At 57.1% G+C, this 19,517-nt stretch overlaps 1 protein-coding gene across 1 annotated transcript in view; it reads right to left on the bottom strand.

Annotated features, from left to right (window-relative positions):
• Window positions 1-881: 881 nt before the first annotated feature.
• SLCO2A1 (solute carrier organic anion transporter family member 2A1) overlaps window positions 882-19,517 on the bottom strand; it is a 56,292-nt gene continuing 37,656 nt past the window's right edge. The window contains exons 10-20 of the mRNA XM_021712083.1: window positions 19,284-19,511; window positions 18,346-18,444; window positions 15,836-15,972; window positions 13,780-13,858; window positions 13,122-13,286; window positions 11,904-12,093; window positions 10,374-10,539; window positions 7,757-7,920; window positions 5,157-5,221; window positions 2,177-2,300; window positions 882-1,102 (exon numbers count right to left, since the gene is read on the bottom strand). Coding sequence (XP_021567758.1) covers window positions 982-1,102; window positions 2,177-2,300; window positions 5,157-5,221; window positions 7,757-7,920; window positions 10,374-10,539; window positions 11,904-12,093; window positions 13,122-13,286; window positions 13,780-13,858; window positions 15,836-15,972; window positions 18,346-18,444; window positions 19,284-19,511 — 1,538 coding nt within the window. The 3' untranslated portion in view covers window positions 882-981. The remainder of the gene's footprint in view (window positions 1,103-2,176; window positions 2,301-5,156; window positions 5,222-7,756; window positions 7,921-10,373; window positions 10,540-11,903; window positions 12,094-13,121; window positions 13,287-13,779; window positions 13,859-15,835; window positions 15,973-18,345; window positions 18,445-19,283; window positions 19,512-19,517) is intronic.

Here is a 19,517-nt window from a genome sequence, read left to right as displayed (position 1 = left end):
GGGCTGCAGCTTGCCATCCAGCTCGGCGACGGTTGACATCCCGCTTGCTGCATCTCACTGCCTCTCCTTACTCCTTGGTACCTGGGCTGAAGTCCAGACAGGGGAATCCACATGAAGCCACCTCATCTGCTCCCAGGAGATGCGGGGAGGGCCCTCCCTGCCCAGCCCTCAGAGATGAGAGGTCCGTCCCCACATTGTGGGGGCTGGAGTCTAGGCTTCAGCACCATGTCACGGGCCCTCCTCGAGTCTTCGTGATGCTGTGGCATTTTGGGTTTGAGACGTACCTCCGGAAAGACAGAGATAAACACGTGCAGACCCAAGAACGCATGGACAGCGCTTGGAGGATCCATCCTCAGGGCGTCCTAGTCTCCGCCCTGGTGCCTGCCTGTAGGTCACAGACAGGGCCCTACTGCCTGCAGGGCAGCTTCCACAATGGCCCCTTGCAGGGTGGGAAGCTGGAGTCTGAGGGGGAAGAGAGCCTGCGCCGACACCAAACCCAGGTGCAAAGGAGACTGCGGCAGGCTCCCCATTTCCCCAGTGGCTCTGGCTGTCAGTAACTGGGCCACCCCCTTCTTCCTCTCCCCTACTTCTCCGCAGGGTATGGGCCCTCAGAGGCGGAGCTGCCAGTAAGGAGGGCAGGTGCCCTTTTCTCTCTCTTCTTAGGACACCCACCCAGGGCAGTGAGGGGCAGGGGCTGCCCCAGGAGCATCCTCGTTGGAGCACACAGCACCGAGGAGAGCAGAGGCATGCAGGATGCCCTTCCAAGGAGCCAGGGAAGACCCAGCCTAGCTCCGGCCCTCCCAGCCCAGGGGTGGCTCTCGGGAACTGTGGGAGGGACTTTGGGAGGAAGAGGCAGGGAAGGCACAGGGTGACTGGGCTTCTTTTTTTTCTTCTTTAGAAAAAACAAAAGGAAAGGGCGCATTAACATGAGGGAATATGCAGGCGTGGAGGGCCGGGGCCCACCCGGAGCGGCCACCGCGGTCAGATGAGGCCTGCTGCCTTCTCCTGCACATTGTACTCTTTGTTCCTCTTCACCCTCCAGCTGACGAGAAGCAGCAGCAGCGTGCCCAGCGCCTTGTAGCCCATCTGCAGGCCCAGGTACCTGTGGGCAGGTGGAGGCAGGGCCGGTGAGGGAGGGGCCTGCAGCCAGGTCCCAGGGCCAGGACCCCGTGGAAGAGCACTGGACTTCTCACACCAGCCCAGGGAACGTGTGGGCACTGCCCAGGGAGCTCACCTTCCTCTGACCCGAGAGAGGAAGGCAGGGAGTGGGCAAGGGACTCTTTGTCCAGTGCTCGTCATCCCTCTACCATCTCCCCCCAGAGGGCCAGAGGTGGCCCAGCTGCCCCAGCCAGTCCCACAGGGTCCTGTCCTCCCGATAGAGCCAGGGGAGAGTACTTTCTTTCCTCCTCTAGGCCTGTCCGTCTCCTGATCTCCACCTCAGCTCCTAGGCCCCAAGCCCGCCTTCCAAAGGCTTCTGGACCCTGTGATGACTGCAGCAGGTGAGGTGGCCGGAAGGTGCAGAGCTCAACAGCGCCACAGCTGAGCCTGGTCCATAGGTTGGGCCTCCACCTTGGACCTCCACCAGGAGGCTGATGGGAGCCCTCTACTTCTTTGAGCAACAGGAGGCTGGCCTCCATTATTCCACAGTCAAGGCCATCCTGGCTCTTCTTTCTGCTGCCACCCCTCCCAAGGGCCTACAGGGGCAGGACACCAGCCCTCTGGATCAGGACGGCTCTGGGTTCTGATACCTGGGTGGCTCCCCGTGGGCCCGGAACTGCCTGTTGTGTGACCCTGTTCCCTGTCCATGGCAGGGCCTGCAGAGAAGGCCCCTCCAGGCTTTTCCCTTCGATGCCTGCCACCCCCAAAATAGTCACTGGGCAGACAACTGCTCTCTGCTTGCCCAGGGCCTGGCCTCCCTGACACTCGTATGCTGGGGCCTGGGACCTGGCCTCCTTGACAGTCAGGTGTGCTGGGGACTGAGGCCTGGCCTCCCTGTCACTTGTGCATGCCAGGGTCCCCTGACCTGGACTTTCCGACACTTGTGCATGCTGGAGCCCGGGGCCTGGGCTCCCTGACACTTGTGCATGCTGGAGCCCGGGGCCTGGGCTCCCTGTCACTTGTGCGTGCTGGGACCCAGGGCCTGGCTTCCCTGACACCTGTGCGTGCCGGACCTCACCTGTTTCGGAGCGCGTCATTGTCATAGTAGGCGCAGGCACCCCGCCTCCCTGAGCACTGTGAGTTCCACCGGATGCAGGAGTAGTCGATGGTGAGGCCGTAGAGGGCTGGAGACGGCAGCCAGGCTGGCACAAGGGAAGGAGAGTTCAGAGAGCCTGGGTCACTGCAGCTGCAGGCGGGGTGCCCGGCAGGGTGGGGCCGAGCCCCCTGATGCATGCAGAGTTCACACCCATGAGAACAGCTCTAGCCTGCCCATGGAATCACAATGATGGTAGAAAGCAGGAAAGCATCCCTGGGAAGCCTGACTTTCTCCCTCCCAGGAGGCTTAGACGAGAAAACGGACCCGGCTGCTCTTTCAAGGCACGGTGAGTCACAGGGGTCACCTCGATGTCAGCTCAGACATCCGACGTAGTTCTCATACCTGACCCTGGTCCTGCATGGAGAGTACTGACCCCTCCCGTGGGGCGGGAGGATCTCGGGTCCTCACATTGGCCCAGGGGGTGGGTGCCCTCATTTTCGTGAGGAGGAAGGAAACTTGGCTAGCTCCCCGTTACGCAGCCAAGAGGGGCAGGGCAGGACCTTGAACCCTGCTTATGGAGGGTCATGAATCCCATCAAGCTGCCCTGTTCGGTTAGAAAATAGCTACCCCTGTTGGCCATGCCAGCAACTGAGAGGCAAGACCTGTCTTAGCAGGGGCCGGGCTGTCGCACTGTCACATATTCTAGAGGTCCCTTGCCCTGTCTCATTAGCCACAGCTGGGGAGAGTCACGGGCCTGGGCAGGGCTTGTCCAGGATTTACACCCAGGTTGGCCTGTCCTATTCTCAGAGCCACTGTGCTGAGAACAGCCTCCCAGACTGTCCAGGGCCCTGTGAGACGCTGCTTCCTGTGGAAAGACCATCTTTCGCTCATGGCCTCACCCATAAGTGGGAAGCTTCAAGACGCGGCCTCCTTGTTCAGACCCTGCTCACGCCCAAGTCTCCGGTGAACGGGGGCTGGAAAATGGCCAGAGGGATTGGCCTAGGACACTTCCCTAAGTAGAAACAAAGTCCAGAACATTCTCAACCCACCCCCAATGGGTATTGTAAACCTGTCAGTAGGAAGTCGTTTTTACCAGCCCTGGGTGGAGTTGTGTTCTTGGGTGATAAATCGGATCTCCAGGCCTGCACTGAGTTATCTGAGTTCAATGAAAAACCAAAAGCAGCAGAAGTCCGAGTAATGCGAAAGCTGTTTTCAAGGTCATTTTCAAGGCTGCTGGGGGCGGCAAGGCAGGGCTCTTTAGAGCCCATCCTAGCTGATGAGGGATGCAAGGTTTTTCTCCCAGCAGAAGCTTTAGGGCAAGTTAAAAATGACAAGTTAGGGCCGGACGCAATGGCTCACTCTTATAATCCCAGCACTTTGGGAGGCCGAGATGAGAGGACTGTCTGAGCCCACGGGTTCGAGACCAGCCTGGGCAACTTGGCAAGACCTCATCTCTACAATAAATCAAAAAAACAGCTGGGCGGGGTGGCACATGCTTATAGTTCCAGCTACTTGGAAGGCTGAGGTGGAAGGATCACTTGAGCCCGGCAGGTCGAGGCTGCGGTGGTGGTGAACACGCCACTGCACTCCAGCCTGGGCGACAGAGTGAGACTCTGACTCAAAGAAAAAAAAAAAAAGACAAGTTACAAATGAAAACAAGGAGCTGCAATGATAGCAGAGCCTCTCCCAGGAGTATGTGAGGATCCCGCTGCCCTGGGTCCTCTGTGTTTACGACTCATGCCAGAGGAGCACGGTCTGGAGGGGCTCAGAGGGCTCAGCGGGGACAGAGGACCAAGTGGCTGAGAAATCCCACGGGATAAGCTCACGTGCATCACCCACACCTCCCTAAAGGCTCCGTTCAGCCAGCCCTAGAGGAACTGGAAGTGAGAGCTGCCACAGGGTGAGGTACAGCACCCAAGGTCAGAAAGCATACCCGCCAGGCTGAGGTCCGCCCTCTGGACCTTCTCTTTCCTCCCCCGCAGCTTGTACACACTCAGTCCCTCATAAATACTGCCTCAGCAAAGTGAGGTCCCCTCACTTCTGTTCGCCTGTCACTGCAAGGATCTCCCTGTTAGTGCCTCATGGCATATCTAGTGCATGGATGCACCGAGAAGGGACAGTCCGCTAAGTAGTCCAGGGAGACTCCTCCTCTCCCCCAGGGAGAGTCCCCAAAGGTACTGGCCTTCCCTGTGGGACCCTGCTGACCCATTGGGTCAGTTTCTCAGGTGGGCTCGGGGCTGCTTGCAAGCAGCCAGGGTTCGCAGGTAGGGGGCTGCCCAGAAGACGCTTTTGCGGGACATTCACAGGTGTGAACTTTGTAAGATGGGAAGGAAGCCAGGGTGGACTCAGTGGCTGCTCTGGCGGTGGCAGGGCTGCAAGGTTGTGTTCTACAGCGACTTCTCCGAGAGAGATCTAAAAACGCCTGCCTTGCCGGGCTCGGTGGCTCAGCCTGTAATTCCACGCTTTGGGAGGCTGAGGTGAGTGGATTGCCTGAGCCCGTGGGTTCGAGACCTGCCTGGGCAACTTGGCGAGACGTCAACTCTACAATAAATCAAAAATGAGCCGGGCGTGGTAGCGCGTGCCTGTAGTTCCAGCTACTCGGAAGGCTGAGGCGGAAGGATCGCTGGAGCCCAGCAGGTCGGGGCTGCGGTGGCCGGGGGCGGCCACTGCACTCCAGCCTGGGCGACAGAGTGAGACTCCAACTCAAAAAAAAAAAAACCAAAACAAAACAAAAAAAACACGCCTGTCTTTAACACTCCACAGGGATCCTCGGCTGTGTCCACCCTTCTCTGTGGTCACGTAACTTAGGAATGGGTGACATCGAGGGGGTCTTTCCTAGCTGCAAGCAACCAGGCAGCCACCCACGAGGGGTTCTGGCTTCAGCCGCTGGGTATGCATGGCTTCCCTGCCCCTGCCCTGGCCTCAGATGCCCACAGCCTGGGGCTGCTGCTTAGACACTTACCCAGCAAGCGCATCAGCAAAAACTGCACCCCGATGGCAAAGGACTTCTCCTCCTGGTTCACCACACTGAAACGGGAGACAGGAACTCAGCGGTGGGAGGGTTGAGGGCTGCACCAGCCCTGGCCAGGGCAGCCGGCCCCGGGGGCAGATCAGAACTTGCCCTCTTGCGGCCTGGCTGACAGCCACCTGGCTGATGGGGATCACTTGGCTGAATGCGCCTGTTGTTTACAGCAGTGGTTCTCAAAGCATGATCCCTGGATCATCAGCAACCCTGGGAACTCATTAGAAATGTAGATTCTCTGACCCCACCCCCAGACCTACTGCGTCAGAAAGTTTGGGGCGAGACGGGCAGCAATCTGCTTTGCCAAGCCCTCCAGGAGATTCTGATGCAAGTTTGAGAACCACTGGTCTATGTGGTTTTCAGGGCTGCCCAAGCCCCCTTCAGGAGGCAGAGGATAGAGGAGGTGAGGGGTGGAGAGAAGGATGCTGGGGGGTGGGTTTACAGCAGCAGCCCTGAAAAACTCCCACAGTGTCTTGAACCAGTAAAAGATGGCCCTGGTGCACAGGGCCATTAGGGCCGCCAGCTGCGGGCTTCTGCACACACCCTACCGCGGGCCAGCTCTGTGGGCAGGTGGACTGTGAGTCATGCAGATTCTACCCTCAGAAAGGCCACATGCTGGCTGAACGCTTGGAAACGCTTGGAACACTTGGAAACCTGAAGCCTCTCCTTCTTCACACAAAATGGCTTCAACTCTGTCATCTTTCCCAGCAGGATTTGACTTTATATCATTTGGGGATGCTGAGGCCTCCTCTCCTGCCCCTGCCCAGACGCAGGAAGGGGAGCTTTTCTAGAAGAGCCCATGCTGTGGTTGGCACCATGCTCTGGTCTCCAGGACCACCTCTTCCTGGGGTTTGATGAGTCATCTGGGAAGCGAGTTGACAAAGACTGTCCTCCCCTGTGACATTCTCTTGCCCTGTCCCCTCCCTCTTCGTGGCCTCATGCAGAGGGTCCAGCTGACCCGGGTACAGGGAGAGAAGCCCACCAAGGTGTGAGTGAAGCATCCATGCCTGGAGGGCGCAGGATGGGGCAGCAGAGAAGAGAGTGAGCTTGGAGGGGGAGGCGGCATGCCGTGGGCTCCGGGCACCCCTGCACATCCTTGCTAAGAACGCTCGGATGCAGTGTCCTGAGTGTGCTCCCTGGGCTGTATCCCAGGGTGTGATTGTGCTGAGTGACCCTGAGGCATGGGTTAAAGCTTCCCCAGCACGAGCAGACTTGCTCCCTGCTCATGGTACAAGCATGGCTCTCCCACGCTCAGTGTTCCTGCAAAGATGTCCCCAGGAGAATAGGCAACACACCACGGGGTTCATGCTGCTTTCTGTGCCATAATAAAGTCCTCTGCTTTGACCTAGGACTCTCCTGTCTCCCGCCAGCATCCTCAAAACAGTGGCTTGGTAGCTTGCAAGCTAACTTGACAGTGAGCATGAAAATAGGGTAAAATCCCAGATGCCAGCAAGGGGCTATTTTGACTGCTTCCCCATCTCCTAGCCTTCGGGGAAAACAGAACCTAGTTAGCTGTTGTAAGAATAATTATTATTTGGTTAATAGTGAAGACAAAGCAATTCACCATAAAATTCTGACATTAATCTTGGGCCCGATAGCATTATTCCTATTTCATAAATGAGAAGATTGAAACTCGGTGAATTTAGTCAGCACTGGAGACACCAGCCAGTAAGTGGCAGAGCAGGGACTTCTGTGACCCTGGCACTAGGGGTACAAACCCTGACCACTGCAGAAAACTAGAGCCTGGCACAAGGGGACAGGCCCCAGCCCTAGCACTAGCGGTATGGGCCCTGACCCCGACACTAGAGACACAGGCCCTGACCCTGGCACAAGGAGCACAGATCCTGACCTTGGCACTAGGGGCACTGGCCCTGACCTTGGCACAGGCTCTGACAGTGGCACTAGGGGCACAGGCCCTGACCCTGGCACTAGGAGCACAGGCTCCAACCCCTCACTAGAAGACCAAATCCTGCTTTTTCTCCTCTGCTTGTGAACTAGGTAAGGATAGGAGGGAGGGCAGGGGGCGGAGTCCCGTGAACTCGGTTGAAATGTTGTTTTCCCCTTTGCAGTCAGGGAGGTGAAGGGAGGATCATTCCTTGTGAAAACCCTAGAGGCACTTCAACGTCAGCTGTAACTAGACACTTCTTCCCCTCCTGGGTGGGCCAGCCTCTCCCTTCCTGACCTGAGGACTTGGTCCTGGCCCCCAGCATGTGGGGCTTTTCTCATTCCCAGGCTTTTCCACAGCCCTCCCTCTGTCTCTGGAACTTTTCTCATTTTCCTGCTTTGCACGGTGGAGCCCGGCAACCCGGTTTCCATGTCCCTCCACTGGTCCTGCCATCCTGACCGAGGGATCCAGCCTCCTGGGCGAGGGTGGGGGTGCCAGCGAGCCTGGGTCACCTGGGCGCAGAAGGACCCCAGCACTGGGCCGGCATGGGCAGGGCTACCAGGTCCCAGTGTCCTCCCTGTTGCCAAAATAACCTTGCACAAAGGACTCCGAGCCCAGGCAGGCAGGGAACCTCGTGCCAGGAGGCGCCACTCACCGCAGGACCATCATGTAGAGAGGGTTGTGGGAGACGCAGGCTACCAGGGACACAAAGGAAATGAGGAAGATGGCCGGCAGCAGGAAGTGGGCACAGGGGATGGGGCACGGGCCCGACTTGGCTGACGCGGCTCCCCCGGTCACGCAGCTGCAGTTCAGATAGGTCTTGAGAGAAAAGGGGGGAATCGGTTATTATTTCACCTCCACACGCTTCAACCCCCAGGCGAGCTGGGTGAAGCTGGGGAGACCGGGTGAGGCTTCAAGCCCCGAGGTCCTGCCTCCGTTACTGGCTGCACAACGGAAACGATCTACCAGCACGGCTGCACCTGATGTCTAGGATCTCACCACCCGGCCTGGTGACCCCAGCTTGAGGTCAGGGACCCAGTGGCTCTCTCCCCTGGGCCAGGCCACCCTGGCCCCAGCAGTGGTGGTCTTGAAGGCTGTTTCTGCTATGCGTGCGTTTGTTGCAGGGGAAGGTGTGACTAGAAGGAGACCAGGGGGAATATGATGGAATCCTCCGACTCCGCGCCTGCCAGGTCTCTGCTGGAGCTCCCTGCCCGAGAGGGAGTCCTTCTGTGTGTAAGGGTCTCCTGAAAGGGAGACCCCATCTCATGTCTGCAAGTCCCTATAGCTCAGTACCGTTGTGCAACTCACTACGGGGGTCACTGCCCCTGTCTTGTGGTCTTCCCCTTCCATCGTTGCCCTTGTCTGATGGTCCAGCCTCTGACCATGTAAGTGTCATAGCAGTTACAAGGCCAATATTGGAACTAATGAACTAGTATGTTTCCTTCTACCAGACAGTGGGAACTATGCACCCCCTTTACTTTGGCTCCAGGAAGCTCAGAAGTGAGTTATGTACAATATTGCTGTGACCGTCCTCGATCTGGATTTTTTTTTTTTTTTAGTTGGAGTCTCACTTTGTCACCCAGACTGGAGTGCAGTGGCACGCTCCTGGCCACCACAGCCTCGACCTGCTGGGCTCTGGCGATCCTTCCGCCTCAGTCTTCCAAGTAGCCGGAACTACAGGTGCATGCTACCACGCCCGGCTAATTTTTTATTTATTGTAGAGATGGGGTCTCGCCAAGTTGCCCAGGTGGGTCTTGAACCCACGGGCTCAATCCACTCGCCGCGGCTTCCCAAAGTGCTGGGATGACAGGCTAAGCTACCAAGCCCGGCTGGATTTTTTTTAATATAGATTTTTTTTCTTATAGTTTACTGTTTTTTCTTGATATTTTACTAGTGGATGTTTGTCTGATATATTTATGTTGTTGCCAAGATTATTTCTGAAAGTAGACGAGTCTAAGTAAACAAAGATAAGAAAACCACAGAAGCCACCCAGACTCCTCCAACTGGAAGACACCTAAGAGCATCTTATCCAAGCTGCTCCTCCTCCCTCTGCCTGAGAAACACACTCCTGCCCACAGAGGTGGCCGTGGAAGCAGCCTTGCCCCGTCCTCTCAGAGGGTAGGTGAGTGGAACCTACTTGCCCATGCCCTCCAAGGCCTGAGGGAAAAAGGCACATGCCCCTCCCGAGGGCATCCCTACGGCGACCGCATACGGTGATGCCTCAGGGCTCAGGGCTTCCTCGGCCTACCTGCCCAGCTCTGGTCCCTGCCTGCTCCCAGGTCACCCGGGTGTGACACTCCCACGGGGCACCAGCCCTGGTTTTTCTCTTTGCTCACGTCTCACGCCTAGCACATTCAAGACCAGGCCTGGACTTGCACTCCCTTGATCTGGAATGCTTTGGTCCCAGGTGTTCCTAGGGTTTTCCCCTCCTGGTCAATCATTCTAAAGTCACCTCCACCAGGAGGGCCCCAAGCATTCCCATAAGTCCCTCTATGACATCGGTTACTTTCTAGAGCTCTCTGGTGCATTTACTGGATAGAATGCAAGCTCCACCTTGCCGGATGGGGTCACCACCAGATATCCTCAGCTCTGAGGCGCACGTTTTACTAAATAACTGGACAAGTGATGCAAGCTGGTTTGCTGCTGGCTGATCCTAGACAGCCCCGAGTCATAGAATGATGGCTAGGACCTCACCAAGTGGGCCAGAGGACACAGGCTGCCGAACAGAAGACCAGGAGAGACGTGGCCGTGGACAGACATGTCCCAGACTGAGCCAGGGCCCCAGGTTTTCATCCTAGTTTGCCCCTAAATAGCTGCATGACTTCAGGCCAGTCGTGTGGTCACACCTGGGAGCTAAGCGGTGGAACCAAATACCCTTGACCGTTGCTTCTGGCTCCAACTTTGCAGGCCCGTGTCACAGAGGTCCTCTGCCCTCGGTGTAGTTGGGCCAGTCCACGTGGCCTTGAGGCATGGCCAGGATGCAGGGCCCAGAGATGCCCACTAGGACCCGGAGGGGGCTCAAGGCCACGGCCGAAGGAGTGCTTTGACCGGTTTCTGCTCTGAGAACAATTAGGCCTCGAGAATATGAGTGTGTTGTCTGTGTGCTGTCTGCATCTGCTTATGACCTGAGGGAAGGGAGGTGGACAGCGGGTGGGCGTGGCCCAGGGAGGCTAGGATGCTGGTAGTGCGGGTACAGGGAACCAAGCCCATCCTAGAGCAGAGCCAGGGACCTGTGGGACTCCTCCCGCCTCTGGGACCCCAGTTGCCCTTACCAGCCGCCTGGGAGCTGAAGAGCTCTCGTTGAGGTCGCTGCAGCCGGCGTGGCATGGGGAGATATACTCTACCCCGTCGTCCCCACAAACCGGGTGGAAGACAGTGTCTGGGCACGAGCAGTCCCTGCGGCAGGCGGGAGGCGGTGGATGTACAGAACTCGATGTGCTGCCAGCAGAGTAGGAAGTCGGGAGTCAACAAAAGCCAGACAGAAAGAAACGCCGCACTCCGGCCCAGGGTGGGTCCCAGCCCCTGCACGTGCCTGTGCGGCTCTGTGTGTGTTGGGCCAGCGCCACCCTGGGGTCTCAGTGACTCCTGGCGGAGCTGGCAGTGAACTTGTCCCTGTTCAGTGACACGGCACCTCTTGGTTTCTTCTGCCACAGAGAGGAACCCAGATGCACCAAGACTCTGTTGGGAAGGCCTGGTTGGCGCACGCCCTGCTGCGTGGGAGTCAGGACTGCAACCAGCAGTCACTGCTAGGCCACAGGAAGGTTACGGACAGACTCTGCCTTTCCTCACCACCAGCCGGGCTCAGACTGAAGACAGGCTGGGGCCCCGTGAGGCCCTCTGGGCTCTGGTTTGCTGCCTGCCTCCTGGGTCAACGTAGACACTGCCCAGGTCACTCCATCCCCCGGGCTTCAACCCAGAGGGCTTCACGGCTGATCTTACGGTTACCAGCCCCCCCCACGGATGCTCATGACCTTCTTCAGGGAGGGCTGGGATAGCGGCTAACATACCACCCCCCAGATATTTCACGAATGATCATTAACATTCGCAGGGCATCTCTCGTGTCCGGGTGCTGTGCCCAGGGCTTTTCTTGCACCATCACCGTGATAAGTCTGCAACCAACTATTCGCCTTTTGTGGATGAGAAAACTGAAGCTCAGATGAGTGGTTTCCCTCAAGGAGTACAGAGCTCTGAGATCTGGGCCTGTCTGACTACAAAGCCGCATGCTGAACTTCCAGTGGAAGGCGCCAAACACATTAGTTTTTGGAGCTTCTTAAAAAACAGAACTCTAAGCCAGGCACAGTGGCTCACGTCTGTCATCCCAGCACTTTGGGAGGCAGCGGCGAGAGGATTGCCAGAGTCTAGGGATTTGAGACCAGCCTGGGCAACCTGGCAAGATCTCGTCTATACAATAAATAAAAAAATTAGCCGGGTGTGGTGATGCGCGCCTGTGGTTCCGGTTACTTGGAAGGCTGAGGCGGAAGGATCACCTGAGCCCAGCAGGCCGAGGCTGCAAGGGAAGGGAGCGTGCCACTACATTCCAGCCTGGGCAACAGAGGAAGACTCCAACTCAAAACAAACAACAACAACAAAAAACCAGAGCTCTCACCTTGATGACTGGTGGCCCCCTAGGACCCTCTGACCTCATCTCATCATGGAGCTTACTATTCAAGACCTGGTTTTCTAAGTCACCACGTTAGAGATCAGATCAAAAGTGAACGGCAGAGAAGAGAGTCGAGGAGGCTGGAAGGGGGATACACAGCGCTCCTCAGAGGGGGTACACCTCCATACCCCTCTCCCACTACCTGGGGGGGTACACTTCGGCCACGGTCGGGGTGGAGCAGCCCATGAAGAAGAGAGGGACACAGAGGAGCATGGAGATGGTGATGATCATGGCTGCCATGCGGGGGATGGTTTGCAGGGAGAGGATGAAGCGCTTCATGAGAACGCCTCCGAACAGCATTCCCAGGGCGGCGGCGGGGAGGTTGACAGCACCTGCGGGTGAGGAGGAAGAGGGGGTCTCGGTGGGCAGGCCGGGGCCTGCGTGAGGGCTGGACCGCCGGAGGGGAGCACAGCTCGGAGGGAACGCTTGCTGTGATCCGTTCCAATAGCCATTCCCTGAGCGTTCCCTGAGCATGTATCGTTGGCCAGGCGCCTCCAGCGTGATCTTGGCGTGGAGGCCTGACCTGCTTCTGCAAAGAATAAAGCGGGGCCCTTGCAGCCCGAGGATGCGGGTTGAATGTGCATTTAGGAAGCGCCTTTCCGTCCTCGGGCTCTCGCTGCATCCTCCCTGGGACCACATGCAAGAGTGGTCCCAGGCAGACCCTGATGTCCCAGGCAGACGCGGAAGGCCAGAGGGCTGAAATCATACCGAGGGCCGCAGTGGGGGTACAGGGGAGTCCCCTTCAAATCCCGTGCATGACCACCCTGCCAAATCCATCTGGTTAAGCTCATCTGAGGGTGGGGCTTGGGTACCTGGTGGGACCCTCTCAGTGGCTCTCAACCCAGCCGGAAAATAGACTGCTGCTGGGTTCCACTCCAGAGAGCCTGGGTTCAAGCATCTAAGGCAGGGCTGGACATCTGTGATTTGTCAGCTTCCCCAGAGAAGCCCAGGGGGCAGCCCGGCAGAGACTCACTGGGCCACATACGTGAATCAAAGCAAATACATTCAAGTCCCAGGAGAAGAAAGAAGGAAAACACCCAGGGGGGCACTTTGACCCCAGATCCAGCCCTCTCTTTCCTCTGTTACCCCTGATGACGTCAGGGCCTTCGGGAAGCTGTCAGCCCCTTGATGGGGAGGGAAGCAGCCTCAGTCCTCCACCCAGTCCTGACTGGAAGGACAGGAGTCCCAGAAATCTGCCAAGAACATTCTAGATTGCCAACCAGGAAAACTGTCCTTAAAATTCTTTCGCCTGGGCAGTCCTCCCCCGGCTCCTGTCTGCGTCCGGTCTGGCCCTTGCCTGTCCCTGGATGGGCATCCCCCAGGCGAGCCACCGGGCTCCTGAGACGCCCTCGGGACTCACCGATGAGGAAGTTGGCGTAGGCCGCGGAGGCACCATACTGCTTCTCCAGGAACTTGTTGAGAAACGTGGAGAGGCCAGCAATGACGGAGGAGAAGGAACACTGGGCCAGGACCACCAGCATGAAGAGCGGGCTCATCAGAAGCCTCAGGAAGATGCGAGGAAACCCTGCGAACAGACTGCCGTCAGGGGCTGGGCCTCTCTGCAGCAGCCATCTGGGGGCAGCCCTGCCTCGCCTTCTCCTTCCAGGCAACTCTCCTCTCCCTCGGGGCAGAAGCTGAGGCACCAAGAGAGTCCATGGCCAGTCTAGGGGCCACACGGCCACTCGGACGGCCATTCCATGTGCTCAGGGGCTGAATGAAACACGGTTGTGCATCCAAGAAATCAGGTACTGGGTGGATAGAAATAGGGCGAGCACCAGAAACAGCATCCTCACATGACCACCCACCCTCGACATGAGTGCAAGAGGAATGCAGGGACCTCGTGGTGCCTGTGAATCAGGGTCACCAGGACCCCAGCAGACCCCTTCTGAGCTGCAGCTCACCTAGGAGATGGGTTAGTTACAGGTCACCTCCCCACACACGGCACCATGTGGGCTGAGGTCCCTCCACCGCCCTCACCCTCAGCCAGCCCACCCACGGCCACCGGGCCAGCCAGTTACGTTTAATGAAATCCACCAGGGAGCCTCTGGACTTGACCTCCTCCAGCTTGATTGCTTCGTCCACTATAGCAGGAGAACTCTGAAGGCGGCAAAAGGGGTGGGTGTGAATGGCCCAGGCTCGCCACCCCCCATGCCCTGGAGTCTCTGGTCTCCTCGGAGGTCCAGGCTGGGCAAAGGTGAGCTGTCCCGGGTGTGCGTGCCTGGGAGTGCAGCCAGAGATGCTCTCCTGAAGCAAACACCAGCTGCACTTCAGTGAGCCCGGCGCTTTGGCTGACGGCCATGCCGGTGCCTCCCACGATGCCTACGGGTATATTATTTCATATCTAACTCTCCCACGACTGATGCCAAAGGTGTCTTCCTGGGCCCCAGCCCTTGTCCATCTGCCACGGCCACCCTTGTCCCCTGCCGTCAGATTCCATGGGCTACTGGTTTCCGCGGGTCTCTGGTCTCCAAGCCCCGAACCCTCTTTCTGCCTATATTTTCTGAGGTCCTCGCTTCCTCCTGAGCCCAAAGACAGGTCGTGCTCAAGGTCCCGTCCTTACCTGCACTCCCTGGACAAACTACCCTGGTGAGTTGGCCTGTCTCTTCTCGCCTTGTCAGCTCCAGCCTGCTCTGAACGACCCCTGGCTCTGAACGACCTCACAGATGCAAAGGTCCAGCTCCGACACCACTGGACTCCTCCAAAACTCACTGCCAGGAAGGGGCTGGCCCATTCAGTGCCTGCTCAGAGTTCCACAGGCGTCCTCTCATTCTTCACAGTCTCCCTCCCAGACAGGCCCTCTAAGCATCCAGAACTCGTAAAGAAGAGAAAGCTTAGGAACAGAGAGACTTAACTAAGACCACTCGGCTAGTCTATTTTTACAAACTTACTTATTATTACTTCTGGAGATGGGGACCAGGCTGGAGTATTGTGGTGCAATCATAGCTCACTGCAGCCTTGAACACCCAGACTCAGGAGATCCTCCTGCCTTGGCCTCCCAAGTAGTTAGGGTTGCAGGCACATGCCACCACACCCAACTAATTTTTTTATTTTTATTTTCGCTGCCAAGGATGGCCTGAAACTCCTAGACTCAAGCAATCCTCCCACCTCAGCCTCCCAAAGTGCTGGGATTACAGGTGTGAGCCACTGCACCTGGCCAACTCAGCTGGTTTGTAGGTAGCAAAGCTTCATTTAAACCCAGGTCTGCCTGTCCCCAACACTCCCATGACATGCTGCCAACCTCTGAAATTCTTCCCCAAGGCAAGCTGAGATCTCCTAGCCCTGCTACCCCCCACAACTGGGCCTAGGCCTCACACACCTCACGGCCAAACACTGAGCTCTGTTTTTAGCTCAAAGCCTCGTTGCAAACTTCTCCTTCTTCTCCTCCACCCCAGCTCCCGGCTGAGTCCTGGGCACCCACCCAGGGACGCCTGGCTTGTCCTTGCCCTGTTGCAGCTTCCGACTGCCACCGCTGCACTCCCTGTCTCTCACCCAGGCTTTTGCACGGCCCTCTTTAAGCTCCAGCCTTCATTCCTTCCCGACTCCCCAACCGAGCCGCCACGTTGCCACCAGAGTGGCCACCCGGCTGCTGCAGTGCCCAGAGCGTCACAGGATGGGAGCAATCTTGAGACCCTTCGGCCTAACACCAAGCCCCCGGCTCAGGCCTCTCTCCCTGGTTTCCCATCCCCTCCCTTCCCTAATCCCTTTCTGCACCAGATGTGACTGGAAGACACTTGGAAGGCCTCCCTCGCGGCCACCTGACACTCTTCAGCACCAGGAACCCCTTTCCATGCAGTCCCTTCTGGTTCAGACACTCATAGGCCCCGGTAAATACAAAATCGACTGCACAGATTCGGCTTGTCTTGGCTCTTAACTCTCTAGCCCAATTTAGATGAACTCAGTGTTTCCCAAACTGTATTCCTGGGGTCCCCAATCCTCAAGACGCTAACAAGGCAAGTGGACCCCAAGGAGACGCCTCCTTTGGGAAATTCAGTGGCACCCTCGCCTCTCAAAGCCTCTGAGAAGTCCTGCGTCATGGAATCTGTTAGATAGAGTCCCGGGCGCTCAGAACCTTACCTTTGCTCCTCTGGGCATCGCTCGAGGAAAGAAAAAAAAGGGGAACGAGGTGAGAACCAAGAAGGCTGAAGAAATGAGCAGGCCAAGCCACCAGGCTCCAATCCATCGGGGGTCACCTGGGCTCAAGTTAACTGCAGCTGAAGAGAAACCGAAGGACGAAAGTGTTTGTTGAGTGAACGCATGATCTCACCTTCATGGAAAGAGAACCTCTGATCAGGGGAGTTTTATTGACTTTCTTCCCACGAGAGCGAAGAGGCAGGCTGTGAGCTAGAACCTTGGTCAAGATTCCTCTCCAGGCCATTCTGGTCTTTTCAGAGAATGGAGGCCACTGCACGTGAAGCAGAGCAGCAGAAAATCCCAAGGCCGAAGGGTGCAAGGCCTTTGCCTCACCTTATTCCACTCCTGGCCCTTGGCAGGGAAAATAATGAAGGGAGCTGACTCTCACAAGGGCTTCCCGTGGGCCAGGCCTGTTTTCCATGGGTTCTCCTAGCAAGTCTGTGAGGTAGGAGGTCTGTCTAGTCACTCTAGCCATTCAGGAAACTGAGGACCTATGGGGTTAAGTCCCTTGGCACAGGTGACGGCTAGTGAGTGTCATGTCAGGGGTCAGTTTCAAAACTATGCCTTCCCAGTGCATACACCTGCCCTCTTGACCATAGAACTCTGCCTCCCAACTTTATCGACAACTAACAAAGGAGGCCGTAGGATTCTCAGAAGCCTGATGAAACAGCCATCAACTGCCTGGCCCCCAAAGGAGAAACCTCCTCCTGGCAATTCTCCTTCGCACACCTAAAAGTCAGCCATTGTGTTTCTCTGAGTAAGGAAACTACCCAGGCACAGAGGGAGGGAGGAGGTGGCAGAATGCTTCAGTCAAATGATGACAGTCAAACAATGGTCCCTGGACACTGTCGTGGGTGGACTGGGGGCTCAGTTCCTGGTCTTTTGGGGCAACCAAGAGCCAGGAACCAACTCAGGAAGTACCAGCAAAAGGACAAAGATGGCTTGATCCTGAGGCATAAAATTTCCCGTGGCTTTCCATTTTCTTTCTTTTTTTTTGTTTTTGAGTTGGAGTCTCACTCTGTCACCCAGACTGGAGTGCAGTGGCTGCTCTCAGCCACCGTAGCCTCGACCTCCTGGGCTCCAGTGATCCTTCTGCCTCAGCCTTCCAAGTAGCTGGAATTATAGGCACGCACTACCATGCCCGGCTGATTTTTTGATTTATTGTAGAGATGAGGTCTCGCTGCCCAGGCGGGTCTCGAACCCGCGGGCTCAGGCAATCCACTCACCTCAGCCTCCCAAAGGCGCGGGATTACAGGCTGAGCCAATTTAAAGTACAGACAGATGGCACCACACAGATGACAGTGTGGTCCGACAGCCCTGGAGACAGGAGTCTAGGCTGCAGCAGCATGGCTGTGTTTAGCACTTGCCCAGTTCTTTGTGAGATGGGCAGCCAAGTGCTGGTGGGCGTGCTCTTCCCAAGGGTCTGGCTCAGCTTCCACCCACACTCCCTACACTCTCCACACTTGTGGCTGTGCTGGGGTGATTTCCTTCACCTAGGAAGGTCTTCCCTCCCATCGCTACCTGTGGAAATCCCACCCAGCTGTCAAGGCTCCATGAAGGCATCACTTCCCCAGGAAGCCTTCCCAGATTACCTCATACAGGAATAATCGCTCCTGCCTTTGAACCTCTACAGCACTTTGCCTGTCCCTCTGCTACAGTACGGACCTACCCTGTCGTGCGGGAGGCTGGTTGGTGTAGGAAACTCTCACAAAGGCAGCAAGCCCTTGCTGGATTCACCCTGTGGCTGGCTCCTTAAATGATCAACTCAGTACTCATGCGTGTGTCTACAGGGATCTCATTCTAAGATGGACAGTGACTTAGTCCATGCCGTGTTTTTGAAGAACATGTGCTCACACCTATTCATCTCTTAATATATACATGGAGGCATGTGCTCATCTTTATAGTAACTCTATTTTACTATCATTAACCCCATTTTACAGAACAGGAAACTGAGGCACAGAAAGATGCAGTCCCTTGCCTAAGACCACTCAGCTAGTAAGAGGGGGAGCATGGGTAAGCACGATGTTAACCCTTCAGCTATCATCCGTGTGTATATTTTATATAGTGTTTCTTTTTCCCACAAAAGAGCTCCATTACATTTTTTAAAAACATCAGCAACGTCTTAGAATCAAAGAGCCATTTTTAACGCCACCACCAAGCTGGGCCACCTTGTGGCAACCCTCGAGTTCCTGCCCCCGGTGCCAAGGCTTCCCCTGCAAGCTCCTTGGAGCAGAAAGTGCATTGCTTCAGCAGCTCATCCTGCAGTGGGTGGCATGGCCCTGTGAGAGAGGCAAACATTGCCACTCTCTGCTGCCTGAGGGTTGGCAGGGAGGTGCCAGTGAGCAAAGAGGTGGCCACGGGCATTGGAACTGAAACTCCGTTCTGTGCCCCGATTGTGTGGGAGCTGCTTCGTGGATCTGGGGATGGGATGGGTGCCCTCTGCGCACACTCACCTGTGTTGACCCTGCCATAGTCCACGAAGATTTGCAGCATCACAGAGCCCAGCAGGTACCCAAACGCCGGTCCAAAGACAGAGATGGCAAACAGGATGGCTGGAATTGGGAGCACCAAAAGGAGGCTGAGGGAGGTGAGAAGGCCTCGGCAGCCCCAAGAGCTCACTGGAGGGCAATGCCTGAGCTGCCTATCTGTCCCCAGTTCCTCACAGGCCCACATGCTTGGCATCTCCCCCAGACAAGGCCAGAATTGCAGACCCAAGACGTGCAGACCCTCCCGCCAACCACCAGGGAGACCTGCTTGCTGGGAAGGAGGTGGCCTCTGTGGAATTTTAAAATGCCAGCCCAGGGGTGTGCTGATGGGTGACATTCCCTCTGGGGATGCTGCTGGGGACCCTGGCGGGAGCCTGTGGGTAGAACCTGCCGACTCTGGGACACTGTCCTGAGGATGCTCCCAGTGGCTTGTTCTGAGGAAAGGGTCAGACATTCAGATGGTCACTGCATGGGCTGTGCAGGGGCTTCTGTGAGGCCAACCTGCCCCTTGGCAGGTGACTGAGAGACAACAGGTGTGTCCTGGGCTGGAGACCAGGTGTGTCCTGGGCTGGAGGCCAGGAGGACTAGACAGCCTCAGCAGCTGCTGCTGGTTTGGGGGTCTACACTAAGCGGTTACACACATCAGCTCTTGGACCCCACAACGCCCAGATGCCAGCTTGCTCTGCAGGGGGAGGAGCCAGGCCCTGGGGTTCAGCTGCTCGGGCCATACAGCTGGGGTGGTGGGACCGGCACCTGGCCGGGCCCGTCTGAACCCCAGCCTGCTGCACTCATTTGCTGGGTTGTGGGCAGAGAGGGGCAGACCTCACTTTAGCCCCCAGGGTCTCAGCAAGTGCCACACCAGGACCCGACCACTGCCCCATGCCCTCTTCAAGCCCTTGACTCACAGATGTACAGGGGCGAGTTGCTGGGCTCGGAGAAGTCGTCCACGTAGGAGATTCCAAACGGTTGGATGGGCACCGTCCCGATGCCGGCCAGCAGCTGGGCAACCACCATAAGGCCCCACATGCTGCTGGTCTCCTTCCGGGGGGTCTGGGTGGTGCTGCGGCATTTACTGGGGGGCAGATCCTGCCAGTGCTTCTGACAGAGCTCGGCCTGCAAGCGGCTGTTGTTCCCTGCAA

Source organism: Carlito syrichta, unplaced genomic scaffold, assembly GCF_000164805.1.
Source record: "Carlito syrichta isolate Samal-C Ts95f unplaced genomic scaffold, Tarsius_syrichta-2.0.1 Scaffold303058, whole genome shotgun sequence".
Taxonomy (NCBI): Eukaryota; Metazoa; Chordata; class Mammalia; order Primates; family Tarsiidae; genus Carlito; species Carlito syrichta.
Note: the sequence above shows the minus strand (reverse complement) of the source record. Positions and strands in the feature narration are given on the sequence as shown.